The sequence below is a fragment of the Trichosurus vulpecula genome, chromosome 3 (assembly GCF_011100635.1).
Source record: "Trichosurus vulpecula isolate mTriVul1 chromosome 3, mTriVul1.pri, whole genome shotgun sequence".
Classification (NCBI taxonomy): domain Eukaryota; kingdom Metazoa; phylum Chordata; class Mammalia; order Diprotodontia; family Phalangeridae; genus Trichosurus; species Trichosurus vulpecula.
The window spans coordinates 218,046,799-218,066,634 of NC_050575.1; the positions used below are offsets into that span (position 1 = coordinate 218,046,799).

Sequence of the window (19,836 nt, forward strand, 5' to 3'; positions counted from 1 at the left end):
CAACTTTGTGATTATTGTGTTAGTTTTTCATATGTAGAATTACTTTAATGTTTAAATTAATCTAATTGTTTGATCTCAATTGTGTCTGACTCTTTGTGATCCCATTTGGGGTTTTCCTGGCAAAGGTACTGGAGTGGTTTGCCATTTCCTTTTCCAGCTCATTTTATAGATGAGGAAACTGAGGCAAGCAGGGTTAAGTCTCTTCCCCATAGTCACACAGCTAGCACATGTTTGAGGCCAGATTTGGATCAGGGAAGATAAGTCTTCCTGACTCCAGGCCCAGCACTCTTTGAATTGTGCCACTTAGCTTCCCCAAATTAATCTAATGTCTAACCTAAATGAATAGTTAAAGATAGTCCAAAACTTTGCCTTTTAGCCTCTTCCCCAATTTCTGACAGATTGGTAAATCAAAATGATCCAAGATTGAAATATATTGTGTATTTTTTTTTTGTTGTTTCTTGGGTGGTTTTGATTAAAAAAGTCTTATAAAAGTACTTGCCGACTATTCAAAATAAGCCTTTCCTCAGTTACAATATGTTGTATGGAACATACTCCAAGAATTTCTACAACTTCGGAGACCCTGCCAGAATTTGTGCTTCACTGAGATATGTAATTTGAACCGAGGGTCACCTCCAAGCCAAAATGACTTAGAAGTTAAAGTTCATCAGTTTTTATTTGCATTGTGTAGTGGGTGTCCTGTACATGACATTTAAAGGTTATAATTCTTTTTCTTCCCCTTCTGTTAAAAAAAAAATTAGGTCCCTGGCACAGAATTGTGAAAGATATGTAGAGATTTTTAAAAGATCTATATTTTTCCAGATAAATTTCTTCAATGTAGTGTGGTACAATATTATTAAAATGCATTTGGGGGCTTTCGTCAGTGTGCCAGCTTGGATTTAATTTTCTTAAATTGTATTTGAGATATTTTTCCTTTTGCCAAATGTTTGATTTTTGTCCTCTACAGCCAAACCAGGTGGACGGGTGAAATGTCAGTATATATCTGCTGTGGATAAAGTTATCTTTGTGGATGATTATGCAGTAGGGTGTAGGAAAGACCTAAATGGGATCTTGTTGCTAGACACTGCTCTGCAAACTCCTGTTTCAAAGCAAGATGATGTAGTTCAGCTTGAATTACCAGTTACAGAGGTAAGTGGAATTAAATGTGAATGTTTTTACTTTCTGCTTTTATTAACTATTTTTATATGTGTAGATTCTTAAATGAGCTCAGATTATATTTATGAGGAAATGGTGTATCAAGATGTATATATGACCACTGACTACAATCTTGCTTGAACATTGGATGTTCCATTGCACACTTGTGGAGTGGATGTTTGCTGAAGAATGTAAAGTTCTATAGATAAAACAGTGCCCACTGGGTATTACTTTGTGCTGTTCAAAATTCTAGGTTTAAATTTGAACAATATGTAACTTATTATAGCGTCCAATTGTAAGAGCATTATAATGTCAGTTTACAGTTTTAGATTTATTACAAATCTGAAAGTATTTTTTTTAGGTTATTGAATTCTTAGCCATTTATGAGCTAGTACATAAGGACTTGAAATTTTGAGCCCCCCAAAATGTGGAAATTCCATTTAGAAAGTTACTTAAATATTTGTTTCCACTTGTCAAGCTGTTAAACATCAATTGTTTGTCATTTGAAGTTACTAATTTTTTAGTTAGCATTTATTAAGTTTCTGTTGTGTGCTAGGCACTGAGCTAAAAACTAGAATCTTCAGCTTCTGAGAGCAATGTCTATTATCTAATTTTTCATTTAGGATATCAAATGTCCAGTATTTTGACTTTAAAAATGCATGCCAGGTAGTTAGTCATGGAAGCCTCTTGCTTTAATTGATGAACACTTTCATGTTGCTTTTAGTTTGAATATAGTAATTGAGTTGTATTTTGATCTTTCTCATGGTGCAAAGGGAGATGTTTTTCTGTATTAAATTTGTTTTCAAGGTAGATTTTTGTGGTCTTCTGTGTCCCTTAATGCTTAACACAGTAAATATTGGAGTCTCCATTTGAAACCAGAACCCCTTATTTACAAATCTGTTATTTTTTTTACCATGACATATTGCTACATTACGTTTTGGATTTGTAGTATCTCTCTGGATCAAATGAGAGTAAGAGAATTATAGAATATGAGAACAGAAATGGATATCATATCTATTCTAATACTCTTAATTTTCTAAATGAGGAAATTGAAATCTGCAGAGTTAGGGCACGTAGTCAAGTTTGTGATAGAGTTGGCAATAGAGCTGTAGTCTTTTGATTCTTACTGGCACCTTTTTTATGCTAGGTTGCCAAATGCTCAACCGAATGCCAATATTGATTATAAGTTTGCTATTCCAGCACAGAATCATACGTTTTGAGTTGATAGAGACCTTAGAGGTCATCTCAGCAAACTAGATGAGGAAACTCAGTTACACAAAGCTGAAGTGCTTTCCCAAAGGTTGTACATGTTGAAATAAATGGCAGATCTGGGATTTGACTGCAAATTGTATGCACTTGTATACATTGCCTCTCATTCCATTGCCACTCGATCTTTATCTATGAATGAAGTTAGTTTCGTTTCATTGGTAATGGACAGCTTACTAAGATATGACTTAACAGCCTTACAGTATTTAGTCATGCTGTAGAGTAATTTTTTTTATATTAGTTACTCCTAAAGATATAGATTTTTTGTTACTGATATTGGTATACATATGTCATGAATAAATGGAGATTTTACATTATTTTAGGATGACTTCATGTCAACATTAACCTTTAATAGCTATTATTGAAAAGACGTTGGCATTTAGGGAATTAATAATAAAAGCAGAGTTAGACTAAATAAATAAAAAAAGCTATGTATTCTCTGGTGATGACACATGTTAGCATTTACCCAAAGTGGAACTTGGTTAAATTTAGGATTTAAATAATCCTATCTTATTGATTACATCATAATTTTTAACTAGCCAATAATGACATTCCAGTTATTGCAGTAGTATACAGTGTATCTCACGTTTTCAATTGGACAGAGTGAAAAGACCTGGAAAGATAACTTATTAGTTTCTTTTAAACTTTTATTAGAAACCATTGCAGAACAAAATCTAGAATCAACCGGTAGATGAGTGTGTGTTTTCTGTTAATTTTTATGTGTGAAAAGAAATAGGTAATAGTCTTTCAACTTCTTTCTGAACATGCTACTCTATTTCTGACCTTGTAAAAAATGAGCCAGATATTCCAAATTGCTGACATTAGGCAATTAGGAGAAGTGAGGGCATTCCAAACTAGTTATTACTTAGAGTTATTTTAAGTCTAAGACCATTTATTTGATTTGGCCATTAGATGCCTCATTTTATTATCATGGCTTTAAAAACTAATAGAATTTAATAGAGATTAATGTTTTCATTTTTTTCTTAGTATTCTCAGCACCTAGGATAGGGTCCAGCACATAGTAGGTACAGCAAGCTACTTTGTAGCAAGTTTAAGAAACAATAGTCTCAACTTAAATCTTAGAGAAAAAATTTAAACCCATATTAACCATTTCCCTTGATTGTAGAGCACAAGGTAAGAGAATTAAGTATAAGACTGGAAAGGAATGAAGGAGCTAGGCTTTAAGGGCTTTAAACATGAAACAGAGGGTTTTTTCATATTTGATCTTGGGAGAGCCACCTGAGTTTATTGAATATGGGAGTAGTTACATGTACTAGTAATTTCCCTCCAAAATCATCTTGTATCTTTTTGGCATCTATTTTTATATATTCTATATTTATATCTTTTCTTCTCCAGTATGGCGATAAGCCACCTGAAGATATAGACTGTTTGGTTCTGGACTTTCTGTCTCTAGTACATCGTGCCTGGCTCATAGTAAAATGCTTAATATCTGTTTATTGATTGATTAGATTGATGACCACATTTTCATAAATACTTCTCCCTAAAAGAATTACAAAAGAAAATGATTATGTCAGGGTATTGTTTTCCAAGCTTGGGTCTGGCTTCTTTCTTCATTGACTAAAAGTTTTAATGTCTCCTGTGTGCCAGACGTTGTGCCAGACACTGGGAATACAAAGACCAAAACAGAACAAAAGAAAACCAGTCCCTGCCTCATGGAACTTATGTTGCTTACTTCTCAAAGCCTTTCCTTTCCCTTGCCTTTAAACCCCACACATTTTCTGAAGTTTATAGATGCTTGGTTGGGGTATGGCTCCATGTGAGAGAAAACTGGCTACTTTTTAGTCTTGCAATTCTTAACATAGCTTTCCTGATTTGTAAACTCTAGGATTGGTACTGTGTATCTTCAGTCCTATTCTGAGCCCACTTCCCCATATCACTGAATGCAGAGCTAACGTTAATTTTTTGCTTTGTTATTTAAATAGACTTGTAGAAACTTAGAATTGGGAGTGATACCTAGTTGAACTGTATATCCTTTTCAAACTTATTTTCTATAGTACCCCTGCCTCTTTGTAACATCTGTCCACACACTTGTCCTATGAATCATCTTTTTTACTACCACCAATATGTTGCTGGAATCCTCAGCCATCCTCAGAATTCTGCATTTGAACATGCTTATCCATATGAAACTAGATTCTTGCTAAAAAATTAGAAGGGATTGAAGTATAGGGAGAGCACTGGATTTGAAGGCCAACTCTGTTACCTCCTTACTTGTTTGTTGTTGGAAAAGTCATTTAACTTTACTGGACTTGTTCCCCCACCTGTAAAATTAGAGTTTGTACTAGATAAATTCAGAGGGTCTAAATCAAAATCCTATGATCTTAAAACATCTTATCCAGAATTGAGCTTTTTATTACACGTAGAGTCTGACAAGTAGAGATTATACATAAAACTGTTATCTTCCTTTATTTGATCAAAATACTTCTGCCTATGATATTTTTTGTTCTGTTAAGTTACAGTAACCATCATAAGGTTGATTTATATGTTGGACTTTTGGTCAACGAAATCCCTCAGGAATTTTTTCACAAGCATTGTCAGGAAAGAATTACACTGTTTTCTACTTGTAAAAACTGAATTTTTGAACTACCACAAAAGGACTGTACATTTATCTACATTAAATCTCATCTTGTTTAGACTTATCATTCCAACTGATAGAGATTATTTTGAATTTTGGTTTGTCATTCAAAGTATTAGCTGTTCCCTGAAGCTTTTTGTCGTATGAATATTTGATGAGTATACTTTCTTTGTCTTAGTTTACATTTTTGACAGATTTGTAAGGACAAAGCAGTTAAGTTCAAAACCCAGTAGAAAGACTTCTCTTCAAGTATATCAACATGGTTGTTAAACCAGCTGTAACTGTTCCAGCCCCTATTCCATTATGTTGTCAAAAGGATATTACAGAGGCACAGAACTTCATAGCTATAAGGAATTTCAGGAACTGTCTAGTTTGAATCAACACCTAAAAAACTCCTACTGCAACACATGTGTTGATTTGAAACTTCCACTCATTTTTCTTAGTTTTGCCCTCTGGGGCCCAACAAATCTAGTCAAATTGCCCTTCTACATATGGCCTTATATGCACCAGAATGCTGTCCTGCCTCCCCTGAGCCTTGTCTTCTCCATGTTAAACATCCCCATTTCCTTTAATAGAGTCTCATATGACATGGATTCTAAGTGCTTTCACCATCCTTGTTGAATTTCTCTGGAGCTTCTCCAGCCATCTAAATGTCTTTGACATGCCTTTCTAAAGTAAAAATATCCCTATCATTCCTTTGCCTAGTAACTAATCTAGGCTAATCTTTTTAAGAGAAAAAACAAACAAACCTATCTCTAATATTAAAAAGTAGATTCAGGTACATGTGGCCACTTGGATGTAAATTCCCTCACCTCTTACTGATGTAATAGACACTACTAAAAGGAGAATGCACAAGCTCACTCCACTAGAGATTGGATTGGGTTTGGAGATGGTGCTGTTGTTAACTGTTTGACATCTTATTTAATGAAAATCTTCAGGACATCATTATTAGTTTTATGTGTAATAGAAAATTCAGAATGGGCAGAAGCACCCCTAATTTTTGGTAATATCTATTAAAAAACTATGCATTTAAAATTTTACCTGCAATAAAATGAATTTCATTGAATAAATACTACATGATCAATATAAGGTGTTTGAGGTATAAAAGAGAAATATGAGCAAAAAATTTAAATTTTTATCTCTAAAGTAATCAATGGCACCCAATTTTTCATATGTGATTTTTTTTTTGTTGAATCTTAATGATTTATGACAGCATGTTGTAAAAAGTAGGATGATATAGCTTGAAATTCAAAGTGTTTTTAAATCTTAGTTAAGAATTCTTGAGTTACAATGAATACCATATTGATATCATAGGGAAGAAAAGCAACATCAAAATTCAAAGAATATTTGCCCAATATTGGAAAATAACAGAGCTGAGAGTAGAATTTGTTTTTAAATTCCTTTTCTAGATCTTTCTTAGTATTTACTTGCCTTGCATAATTTTCATTATTTACCTTTTTTTTGTTGTTTTTTTGGAGGGATGACCATTTTCATCTATTTTTTTGGGCATATCTGTCTAGCAAGACTGAAAAATAAAAGTACTTTTTAAGAAGTAGTGTGATTTAGCTCTATATTGTTTACTTTTTGGTATTGCTACCTGTTAGGATTTCATGTGCCCTTTGGCAGAGAATCTGTTCACTTGTAGAAGTCTTAAATATTTAAGATTTTAAAATTTCAGGTCTATCATGTAAAATAGAAAATTTCTCCTATATTTTTTACTCAATACTAATAAAAATAATTTCATACCCTGAGATGGGTGGCATGAACAATTAAAAATACTAGAAACCTTGAAATTCTAGCTTAGTATTACTAATTGTAACTAATGGGACATGGGATAAAGAGAACATCTGAAGAGTCTGAATGACAGTATTTTAAAAAATACAGTTGCCATACTTGATGTTTTCAAGGGTAAAAATAACTTGAAGCAGGGAATTTTTTTTTTATTTTTGCCAAATAGAGCTTCCAGTTTAATAGATATGAAACGAAGTCAACAGTTTAATCTTTTTACTAGGGTTATTTACTCCTTGGAAATTGTTTATTATGAATTTATTAAAGTGTTAATCCTTGAAATCAGTAATTCAATTGTAAGGCCCAGCTTATTAAGTTTTATTCTTTTAATTTTTATGTTTTTCTTTTATTTTTTAGGCCCAGCAACTTTTATCTGCTTGTATTGAGAAGGTAGATGTTTCTTCTTCTGAAGGATATGACTTGTTCATCACACAGCTGAAAGATGGACTGAAAAATACATCTCACGAGACGGCAGCTAATCATAAAGTTGCTAAGGTAAGAATGTAGAAATAAGACTAATATATTGCATTAGAATTATAAGGAAATACATTGTCTTTCTGGCTATCTCTCCACTCTTAGAGACAGTATTTTTTGATATACTTGACATCTTAAAAGGTGTCTAAAAATCTTCACATTTAAAAGTCTTTTGTTTAAAAAATTTAGCTTACTGAATTTTCCGGGCTGGCTCCTTCTTTATGCATAGTCTTATTGTGTTCAGGTTGATTCTAAGCTAGTTTAGGTATAGGCTTTTGTGTCCCTTCTTTTTTGGGGAAGTAGCTTAAGTATTTTAGATCAGACTTCAGTCACTTCTTTGGGAGACTGTAATGTTTGGACTTGTCTTGCAGATTCAGTTTACTTGTTGGAGGAACCTGAGCTGGCTTTGAGGCATCATGAACTGATGTCTAGAACTAGCAAACCTAGGAATTTCTAAGGCATTGTTTATTTTTCCTTAGTGAGAATTTTCTACAAAGCTCTGTTTTAGTGCTTCATTGTGGTATGTCTGGTTTCTTAAAGCTTTGTATACTCAGAGAACCTAAGTTCTGGCATATTTTAATAGACTGGAAAAAATTCCAGCATGTTTCAAAAACCAGACTGTCTTCAGAGGAGCCACCTCCCAAAATGTGGAGATGCCCATCATAAGTTTGGCCACTTAATGATGAATTCCCATGGAAAAAAATACAAAAAGATGTTCAGTCCTGTGCCATTCTTCTACTTCTGTAATATTGAAAGCCATATGGAGGTAAAGAGTGCTAATGCAATGGACCGACATTTAATAGGAGACTCAGATAATTTTTAGAATGTCTATATAAATGTCAGTTTGCTTCTGTAAATGTAAATTCTTGTCTTGACCAGTAATGAGATACATTACTGGAGGAACTGATTTTTATCTGTCTTTTTGTTTTTGTTACAAATAAACTTGGTAAACAAAAAAATCCATAGGATATGAAATCTAAAGCTGAAAGGGACCTTAGGGGTTATTGAGTCCAAATTCTTCATTTTATAGTTGAAGATTCTCAGGCCCAGAGGGGTTAAGTGATTTGCCTGTGCCATTCTGCTAGTAAGTGCCTTTGGTGGAATTTGAATTTAAGACTTGATGACTCCTGAATTCAGCATAGTATCTGCTGTGATACTAATCCCCTTAATAAAAGGATTTGTTCTGTAATACTTGGGACTTGGTCAAAAGGCCACACCCAAGGACCTAGAAGGCCACATGTGCCCCCAGGTTCCCCACCCCTGTATACCATGCTGCCCTCTGTAAGGAAATGGGCTGCAAAATTGAAGAGTCCTTCTTAGGTTTTGCTTGTTAGATGTAAATAATGAGGTTGGCAGAGTTGGTTTTGCTCTGTATTCAGAGGCAACAAGAAACCTCAGGTGGAATCATTCCTGAATTAGCTCATTGACTCATTAGAACAGATATCAAAAGAAGAAACAGCAAAAATGAGGAAAGATGTGGTATGCAGTTTAACTGCTGCTAAAGTAACTCTAACTTCATATGCCGACAATTGGAAAATCATTTAAAAAAATGCACTATCAAAGTGTCTATAATTTGTTGTATAAGTTTGCTACAAAAGTAGGTAGAAATCTCTTCAACTGGCAAATATTTGATCTTGGAAAGTGGAGAGATATAATAAGGTTAACACTGGTTTAAATATAAACTAAATAATAAAATATTATGGAGAAAAATGGTGCAAGATTATAAGAAGAATCACTTCATGCCACTTCACACCTATCAGATTGGCTAATATGACAAAAAAGGAAAATATTGGATGTTGGAGGGAATGTGGGAAAACTGAGACATTAATGCATTGTTGGTAGAGTTGTGAACTGATCCAGCTATTTTGGAGAGCAATTTGGAACTGTGCCTGAAGGGCTATAAAACTGTGCATACACTTTGATCCGGAAATACCACTGCTAGGTCTATATCCCAAAGATATAAAAAAGATATTTGTACAAAGGTATTTATAGCGACTCTTTTTGCGGTGGCTAAGAATTGGAAATTGAAGGGATGCCCATCAATTGGGGAATGGCTAAACAAACTGTGGTATATGATTGTAATGGAGTATTATTGTGCTATAAGAAATGACAAGCAGGATGATTTCAGAAAAATCTGAAAAGACTTCGATGAATTGACACGGAGTGAAGTGAACAGAACCAGAAAAATGTTATACACAGTAATAGCAATATTGTACGATGAACAATTGTGAATGACTTAACTATTCTCAGCAATACAGTGATCTGTGATGAAGCATACTATCCACCTCCAGAGAAAGAACTCATCTTGTTTGATTAGATTTAAGCATGCTGTTTTTCACTTTCATTCTTTTTCTTTTATTCGAGTTGCACGTGTATAACCTATATCTGATTGCTTACCATTTCAAGGAGGGCTAAGAGGAGGGAGGGAGGGAAGGATAGAATTTGGAAATCAGAAAGTTTCAAAATTGTTTTAACATGTAATTTGGTGACAAATAAAATATATTAAAAATAAAGAAAACGAAAGTTAAAAATGTTTGTAGAATTGAAAAAAAATAAAAGGAAAAAAAAGAATCATATCAAAACTGGGAAAAATAGTGGATGGAGGAGTGTGGAGTAGGACAATAGAACAAAGACTCCTTGACAACTAAGTTGACAACTAAGGGAACTCATCCTGAAGACATTTAAAGGAGGAGACTATAAGAAGTACAATAAATGTTAGAAAAGTCCTGTAATGATTTTCATAGAGGGGGCAGTGGACCCCGCTACATTTGATCTTTTAATATGACCATTTATGGTGTGTTGTCTAAGAAAATGGAAATGGTATTCTAGAAAATAACGATGAGACCTCAAAATAGAGCTGGGCCTCTCTTTACTAGGCCTATACCTCAGAGAGATCAGAGAATGAGGACTACCAGTAGTTCTTTTTGTGGTATTGAAGACCTGGAAATGAATGAGTTTCCATCAGTTGAGGAATTCATGAAAATTTTTGGTCTATTTGGACTATGAATGTAACAGAATACTATTGTGTTGTAAGAAACATTGAAAATGATGGGTTAAGAAAAACCTAGCAAGATTTATAGAAACTGATGCAGAGTAAAACGACTGAAGCCAGGAGGACAAAATATATAGTATGGACATTGTGAAATCAAACAACTTTTAAAGACTTAATGATTTTGGTTGCTCCAGTGAGCACTAGGATTCTAGAGGTTTTGTGATGAAGAATGATATCCACCTGACAATGAGACATAGCTTTTTAGAAGCTCTTCATTTTCCATCAGTTGCTCTACTTGGTTTCAGTTCCATGAACATCATGCTCCTGTGTCCGGTACCCTCTGGCAGTGTGTTCCCTGCATTCCCTTCAACTTCCTTTTGCATGTTGTCTTCCCCCATTATATTGTAAGCTCATTGAGGGAAGGGACGGTCTTTGTCATTTGTATCCCCAGTGGAATACAAATGTACTATGCACACTGGTATTTAGTAGGTGCTTAATAAATATTTATTGACTGATTTGACATGGCCAGTGGGTAACTTTGTTTTGCTTAGACTTGCCTGGTTGTTACTAGAGTTTTTCTTTTAGATGAGGATAGGGAGTGGGGTGGCAGGTTTTGCTTTTGGCAGGAAGGAGAGAAAATAATTGTTAATTGAAAAGTAAAATAAAATGAAAAAACATCTCCCAAACAAATACGGAAAAATCTCTTATGGAAGAATTCATAGTGCCTCCCCCTCTTCCCCTGTCCCTGAAAAAGATGCAGATGAATGGAGTATACCTGAGATATAACCATATAAGAAGAAAAGTGAATGAGAATGGACAAAGAATCCTGGTGAGGACATTAGAGAAAGTGACAGACAAATTATGGTGTTACTTTAAATGTTGAAATTAACTGTAGTTACAGTGCAGAAACAAAACAAAAACCAGCTGGATCTAGACCAAGAAGACACAAAAAAAGAGATATGTACTTGAGGTGGCACAATTTTGAGGATATTGAAGGATTTAGTTCTTAAGGTGGTAGATGAAAGACGATACCAGAGGTCTGAAAAGAAATCCTCAGATCCCTATCATAACCAACAAAGGGGCCACTGAGTGAACATCAGTAAGCCATTTGCCTACTTTGTCACCATTGAAAAGTTTTTTATAAGGATAAACTACATGTTCATCCAGACCATTCTTCTTATGAGCATTAGAAAAGAACATGTAGGTTGTTACAGTCAATATTCTCTAGCAGACCATATCTTTACTAAACAATGAGTGGATCAAAGAACAATTCATAGAAATGGATTATGTGAGGAAAAATGATAAAGATGAGACAACATATCAGTATTTTTGGGATGCAGCTGAAGCAGTCCTTTAGAAAAACTACATTGCTTAAAAATAGTTTAATAATAGAATCAGAGCAGGTTGATAAGCCGAACGCATTTAATGAATATGTTTTTAAATATGCTTTTAAAGAATTATAAGTCAACCAAAAGAAATATTTAAAAATTGTAGGAGAAATGAAATAAAATAACTAGAAACCAAAAAGATTGTGGAAAGCAAAACTAAAAAAGGGAAGCCTAACAAAAGTTTAGGAAGTTTCTACAAAAGCTGAAAGGTAACAAAATTGATAAATTTTTATCTTACCTGATTTAGTAGAAGTTACAGAGGTAAAGCAAGGATGTCTACTTTCCCTACTATCTTTTGATGTAATTCTGAAAATGCTAGCAATAGGAATAAGTTAAGAAAAAGAAATTAAAGCCTTAAAGATAGACGAAGAGGAGATAAAACTATCCTTTTTGCTTATGATATGACGGTTTATTTAGAAAATCCTAGGACTTAAATTAAGATACCAACTGAGACAAGAGCTTTAGGAAAAGTTGCAGGAAAAATAAACTCATAAAAACAGCAGGATTTCTGTATAGCCAACATTTATACAATGCTTTAAGGTCTTCAAAGCACTTTATATCTTTTTAAATTTAGTTTTAGTTTTATTGATAGTTTTTATTTTTATATTATATATATTTACAGATTATTTCACTTCATGAGAGGTTTCTTGTCACAAAACATTTAAGTAAAACTAATTGCCTAATGACCTCATCTGAAAAGTTTATCCATTGTTTCATATTTCTAACATCCCCTCAATTCACTATATATTTGAATTAACAGGAATTTATTTTCTCTCCCAACCCTACCCAATTAAAAATAAAAGGAAAAAAACCATCAAATTCCTTGTAATAAATACACATAGTCAAACTAAGCAAATTCCTCTGATATCCGTGCAAAATATATATGTTCAGTTCTGTATCCTAAATCTATCCATCACCCCTCTATCATTTTCACAATCATGTATATTTTCAGTGACATTGTAACTATATAAATTGTTCTCCTGGTTTTACTCTTTTCATATAATAAAATTGTTTTTCTGGTTGTACTCACTTCATTCTGCATTTGTTCACGTTGAGAGGTGCCGTTATTCCCATTTTACAGATGAATGAAACTGAGGCAGAAAGAGGTTAAGTGATAATGTCTAGGGTTACACAGCTAATAAAATGTCTAAGGCCAGATGTGTCTTGTCTTCATGACTCCAAGTACAATGCTTTATCCACTTTGCTATCCAGCTGTCTATATAAGTTAAAAAAAAAATCCAAGAGGCAAGATAATAGGAAGGGAACTATCACTGTGTATAACTGGAAAAAAAACCCCATAAAATAGATCAGTCTACCAAAGCAGATAAAATACTTGTATAGATTTAATGAATTATAAATAAATTGAATAAAGAACAACTTAGAAAGCCATAGGAATATTCAGTGCTTGGCTGCACAGTGTAAATATAATAAAAATGACAATGCTACCAAAGTTAATTTACAGTTTTAATGCTACTCCAGTTGAACTATTAAAGTGATACTTTACAGGACTCAGTAAAATAATAATTCAGAGAAATCTAACATCTACAGTACCAAGGGAAATAATGCAAAAAGGCAGAAAAGAAGGGAGAATAACGGCTCTTGTTCTCAGCCTGCATTAGAAAACAGCAGCCATCAAAACAGTTGGATATTGCATAGAGAAGTAGCTCAATGGAACCGACTAGACAAAGGAGAATCAAAAACTATGGAATTCAGTAGCTCAGTGAACATAGTACTTATCAAAAACTCTGAAAACAGCTCTGAAGATTTTCATTGGATAGTGTGTGTGGATTAAGTTGAAGAGGAGGGGTAGAGAGGTTACTGAATGGCAGTGGTAGATAATAACAACATTTAAAGTGTTTGCCATGTGCCAGGCATTGTGCTGAGAGCTTTAGGATTATCTCATTTGATCCTCACCACAACCCTGTGAGTTTTATTATTCCCATTTTACTTACTGGGAAACTAAGGCTAAATAAGAGGTTAAGTAACTTGCCCAGAGCCACATAGGTATTAAGTATCTGAAGACTGGATTTGAACTTACGTCTTTCTGACTCCAGAGCCTTTATCCACTGTACCACAGCTGCTTAGCAGCCAAGATAGAGAATCTCCAAGTAGCTGTGGGAAGCAAAGTGCATTCCAAATCCCTCAACTCCATACATGGGGGTCAGAGGGGAATGAGTGAAAGTTTAGCCAGTGCTGGAAAAGGAGGCAGTGACAGTTGTGCTATCAGGAAGGAGCCAGGTCTCACTGAAAGGTAGAAGTTGGGAGGAATGGGAAAGGAAAGCATTTAAGATGAAAGGAAGTTTATTGCCTGTGGACTAGGCAAAGAATACAGTGGAAGGGGTGGATAGCTTTAGAGTGGAAATTTAGATTGGGTTAAGGGGAATGAGAGTGCTTGGAGGTTGAGGAGTAGAGTTTGAATAATTACCAGCCAGAGCTCAGTTTTATTGTTGTGGTTTTTTTTGTTATATTCTTTGACAGTATTGTTTTCCTGATTTCGATAATTTCATTTTACATTAATTCATATAATTCTTCTCCCCTCTCCTCCTGCTTTTCTGTATTTATCATATTCATGCTAGGTATTTAGTAAATGCTTTTCTTTCATTACTTGTAGTACAGTAATATTCCACTACTGTAATGGAATGTAATCCAACAGTTTGTTCATCCATTCCCCCATCAGTTGGTATCTTATTTTTTTTTTCCGGTTTTTTACTACTACAAAAAATGCTGCTTTAAATATATTGGTTTATATTTGGGACTTAATTTTTTGTCACTGACCTCCATGGAGTATATGCCTAGCAGTGGGCCAAAAAAGGTTATGAGCTTTTAAATCACTTTCTTTATGTAATTTATAGTAGTTTCCAGAATGGTTGTATTAATTCACAGCTCTAACAGTGTGCCGTCTTTCCATGTTCTTTTAACATTTACTTTTCCCATCTTTTGTCATCTTGACCAGCTTGCTCAGTGTGTGGCAAGATTTGAGTTGTTTTCATTTGCTTTTCTCTCACTAGTGATTGAAGAATTTCATATAGTTGTTAATAGTTTGTAATTCTTTTAAGAAATGTTTTTTCGTATCCTTTGCCCATTCATCTTTTGAGGATTTTCTTTTGGTTTTAACCTTTTTTTTTAGCTGTCTATAAATCTTGTGTATCAAAACTTTATTAGTGACATAATTGGAAGGTTATTTTTTTCTATCAACCATCCCCCCCACACACCTTTTTATCCTTGTTTCATTAATCTTTTTCATTCAGAAGCTTTTCAATTTTATGTAATCACAGTTACCTATTTTACCTCTTGTAATTTACTGTCTCTTGTTTCTTTAAGAATTTAAACTCCCTCAGCTGTGAAAGATATGTGATCTGCTTCTCTTAAACTTTCTTATGGTATGAACTTTAATATTCTGTTCATGTTTCCATTTTGAATTTATTTTGGAATAATTGGCGGAACATTCACTGGTCATGACTGGACTGTGATAAGATAATACAATAAAAATAACAATGCTACCAAAGTTAATTACAGATTTAGGGCTGTGCCAGGCAAACTGCCAAAGGAACATTTCATAGAGCTAAACAAAATAACTGCTCATTTGGGGAAATGATCAGGGAAAAATAAACTATCTCAAAACAAGCGAAAAATTAAGTCATCAAGCATTTCTTAAGCAGTTGCTATGTGCCAAGTGTCTTAAGCACTGGGAATACCAGTACAGGCAGAAAGAAAAACAATTCCTGCCCTCAAGGAGCTTGCTTTCTTGTGAGGGAAGACAATACATAAAGGGAAGATGAAAATGAAGTGGGGAAATGTGAAGGTACCTAGCTTGGGGCATTGCAGAGAAAGCCTCGAAGAGTCAGGGGAGTAATCTAAAGAGAACTTTCTAGGTTTCCTCCTTCAAATGGAGGTTTTAGAAGCAACCCACCAAATAGAGTGAGATGCTACAATGGGTGGATGGTACCAACAGTGTATCAAGTCTCTGGTTGTAGTGAGCTTCCAGGGTGAAGGGCATTATAGGGTATTGTCAAAAAAGTTTGGGAGAGTCAAGAGTGCAGACAAAATAATTTCATCCTGGTTATAAAATAAAAAAGATAAAGAAATAACTGAACTTAGCTAGTGTTGAGTAAACTTGAAAATGAAATTACTGGGGAAAGAATTCCCTGTTTGATAGGAATTGCTAGGAAAACTGGAAATCTGTGTGATAGAAGTTGGATTTAGATAAATTATTTTTAACATTGCATACAAATCTTTGGTGAAACCATAACTTTTAAAAGGTTCTCTTCGATCTTATACCAAAAAAGTTTGCTAGTATTATTTTTCTTTTTGAGATCTTTATGATCATAGGATTGTAGATTTAGAGCTAGAAAAGACTAAAAGCCATCTAATCCAGACCCGTAAATTTTAGAAACTGAGACCCAGAAAAGCTAGTTAGTTGCCTAATGTCCCATACGTAGCAAGTAGGAAAGTTGGGATTTAGTAATCTTTTCACTGAGCCATACTATTTATGTCTTCTCCAAATGCTTAGTATTGTGATATATGCTCAGTGGGCTTAGGTTATTTTTTAAATGTTTGATTAAAAAGCTCATAGTACATATGTATCTGAGGAAATTACTAGGACATTATATGGATATAGGCTCAAAAAATTACAGGGTTAGGTGGAAGGAAGGGATTGATTAAATAGAGTGATTGCTACAGGGATTGTTCTTGTTTAGTCATGTCTAACTCTTCATGAACCTGTAAACCATATCATACCAATACTGTCCTTGGGGTTTGCTTGGCAAAGATACTGGAATAGTTTGCCATTTCCTTCTGTAAGGACAGATTAAGTGGCTTGCCCAGGGTCACACAGCTAGTAAGTGTCTGAGGTCAGATTTGAACTCAGGTTTTCCTGACTCCAAGTCCAGTGCTCTGTCCACTGAGCCATCTAGCTTCCTCATAGTGATTACATTTTATTTAAAGGTCTGAGATTGTCATTTAAGTTGTAAAGAGCCAAGTTCATTTCCTCTAATACCTCATTTTCATATACAGTAGCTGCCAAACAGCTAGTGGTGAGGAATTCAGGTAGCATCATAGGTTACTGTGATTTAGATTTTTGAGGATGGGGAAAATGGGACATGATGAGGGATGAACACTTTTTACATTGTAGCAGGAGTTTTCAAAAAGTTAAAATTAATTTTGCTTTTCTAGTTTAAAAATATACATGTGATCAGTTGGGCAAGAGAAAAAGAAAAAAATCTAATATAAAGCCTCAATTCTAAGCATTTGTTATTGGTCATTTAAAAATTGAATATTAATATTAACTTAAGATTGAACATCCATACCACCAGGTAAACTTGCTTAGAAGTACTTATTTATATGTTAGTGCACTGAAATTAATAACAACATATGAAAACATTTTAAAATTTCCTCTTTTATGTTTATAGTTAAGTTAATGTGTGTATTATATTCTGGTTCCATTTTCTTTTCACTGTGCATGATTTCATAAAGGTTTTTGTAGCTTTTCCTGCATTCCTCAATCTTCTCAGTTTTGATTGTATCCCATTATATTGCTCTATCACATTTTAACCATTTGTTCTGTTAAGTTGTTTCCAGTTTTTTTTTTTTCAATTACATGTACTGCTACTATGAAAAATCTTTAAACAAGTAACTCTTTTAAATACTTAGTTCAGAATACATTTTTGAAAAGAGAATTGTTGGGATAAAAAGTGTTTATTTTAAAAATTTACACTATGTTCTATAGAATCAAATGATTCTATAATTTTTCATTCACGCCAAAAATGAGCTCATGTACTGATTTATTCCTTTCCTTGCCAACATTGAATTTAGCTGCTTTTTGTTATTTCTGCAAGTTTAATAGATGTGATGGTGGTGACTTATTTTTGTAAAAGTTTACTGACTGACCTTTTTCTTAAAGATTTTTTCAAGTGATCATTAATGATTTGTATTTGCATTTCAGTAAATTGTTCAAATCAGTTTTTCTTTTTTTTTTTTTATTGTTCTTATCATTATAAGATCTGTCCTTTCACCCTCCCACCGCAAAACTCCCAATTGAGACCACAAGAAAAACAAAACACAATGGAAACGTATCTATTCTATCAGAGTATATTTCCACGTTGGCCATATTAAAAAAAATATTGTCTCATTCTGCATTCTGTGCCCTTTATCCAGGAGATGGGTAGCATATTTAAATATTAGTCCTCTGGAATCCTAGTTGGTCATTATGCTGATAAAATTCAGCATAGTTGTATTCCGTTACATTTATATACTAAGGCTTACTCATCCATTCCCCAGTTTACGGATACTTCCTTACATCCCATTCTTTGCCATCTCAAAAGGAGGTGTGTGTGTGTGTGTGTGTGTGTGTGTGTGTTTACATCTTTAGCATTTATTTTGCTTCGGACTTATCCCTCATTTATTTCACCCTCTTTCTAATTCTCTTTCCTCCTTCTTTATCTCCTTTTTCAGTGAAATGAATTTCTGTACTCTGTATTCTTCTTTCTTTTGACCACTTCAGATGATAAGACATTAAAATCAGTTTTCGAAAGAATTGGCAACTATGTGTGTGATTGCCCCAGATCATTCATAATAAGAGAAATGCAGACCAAGATAATTTCTCAGGTTATACTTCACAAGCAGTAAATTAGCAAAGATAGCACAAGATGGAAAATAAAATCAACAAGGATTTGTTAAGCATTTACTATGTATAGGCAGTGTGAACTGGGGGTATAAAGACAATTGTGTGTGTGTGAGTGTGTGTGTGTGTGTGTGTGTGTGTGTGTGTGAGAGAGAGAGAGAGAGAAAGAGAGAGAATGTAAAGGTATGCAAAATAGAAAAAATCTTAGTGTACTTTAAAGTACTTAAAATGTGAATTTTGGGAAGGACAGTCTGTTTTACTAAGCCTAGAAAGGTCAAGTTGTAAATGTATTTAAATGTTAGAGGAGTTACGCTTGATCTTTGGAGTAATTGGGTGTAGTTGAAGTTTTTTGAGTAGGACAAGATCTGAACTTCAAGAAAATCACTTTCATAGATCTATGGAGGATAGATTGGAGTGGGGACCATCTTGTGGTAGGAAGATTAATTTGAAGGTTGTTTCAGTAGTCCAAGTGAGGGAAGAGGTGAGAGCTCTGGATCAGTATAGTTGTAGTGTAGAGAAGAGCATAGATATGAGATGTTGTGGGAGTAGAGTACTGCATGCAGGAAGACAGTCATACCAATACCATGAATTGATCCTTTTGTTCTATAAAAACAATTGTTATTACACTGAAAAAGTGATGAAAATATCTTTTGACTGAGAGATCCCACTGCTAGGCAGAAAAAGTTTCCATAAGTACCAAAATATTCGTAGCACTTTTTGTGATAAAGCATTGAAAATAAAGCAGGTATCCATTGATTAGGGAATGGCTAAATGAATTGTGGTACTTGGATGTAATGGAATTTTGTAGGCCATTAAAAATAAAGGCTAAGAAGAACCACAGGAAAATGTATTGAACTGATGCAGAGTGAAATAAGCAGAATCAGAAAATAGCAAATCCAATGACTCTAACATGGTAAACAAATCAGATAGTATCAGTATGTTGGTATTTTTTTTACCTTCTTTTTATTGCTTTTTTACCTTCACCTTTCAAAACTAGGGTGGTTTACCTGGGTGTGGGGATGGGGTGGGTATATAATATTTGGAAATGAAAGGGATAAAAAAGATGTTGAAAAAAGTTTTTTAAATTTCCTTGGATGATTTCTGTTCAGACCTATTTCATATCTTTGTGGAGACTAGATCCTAGTTTAGGTAGAGCTTTTCAGTAGTCATGAGTTGAGGTCCTAAGTACAGCATTCTCATTTCTGTACTACTTAATCTCTGCTATTAGTTTGCTGTAGGACCTTGCCCAAGTCACATGACCTCTCTGGCCTTAGTTTTCTCAGGTGGTCAAAATGATCTTTACCACATCATCTTTGTAAATGGCCTTAGATTCCATAATGTAGCAGTGCTTCAATTGAGTTTCATATTTTCTTGCTTTGACCTTTTTTCTTTTGGAACAACTAAGCTACCTTTCAGTTGTCTTTCTCTCTATTTTTCGTTTACCTAATTCTTTCTTCTGAAATCCTGATTATGAAGTAGGCGGTAAAAGATGTCTGTCTGCTTTCCCATACCACTCTAGACTGTTCCTTATTCTGTCCAGAAAGTTAGCTGAGTAACTATGTTT

The 19,836-nt window shown here is 34.1% G+C and overlaps 1 protein-coding gene across 2 annotated transcripts in view; it reads left to right on the plus strand.

Annotated features, from left to right (window-relative positions):
- BIRC6 (baculoviral IAP repeat containing 6) overlaps window positions 1-19,836 on the plus strand; it is a 295,513-nt gene that overhangs the window by 34,617 nt on the left and 241,060 nt on the right. For both annotated transcript variants that reach the window (XM_036749540.1, XM_036749541.1), the window contains exons 2-3: window positions 965-1,146; window positions 7,157-7,294. In XM_036749540.1, coding sequence (XP_036605435.1) covers window positions 965-1,146; window positions 7,157-7,294 — 320 coding nt within the window. The remainder of the gene's footprint in view (window positions 1-964; window positions 1,147-7,156; window positions 7,295-19,836) is intronic.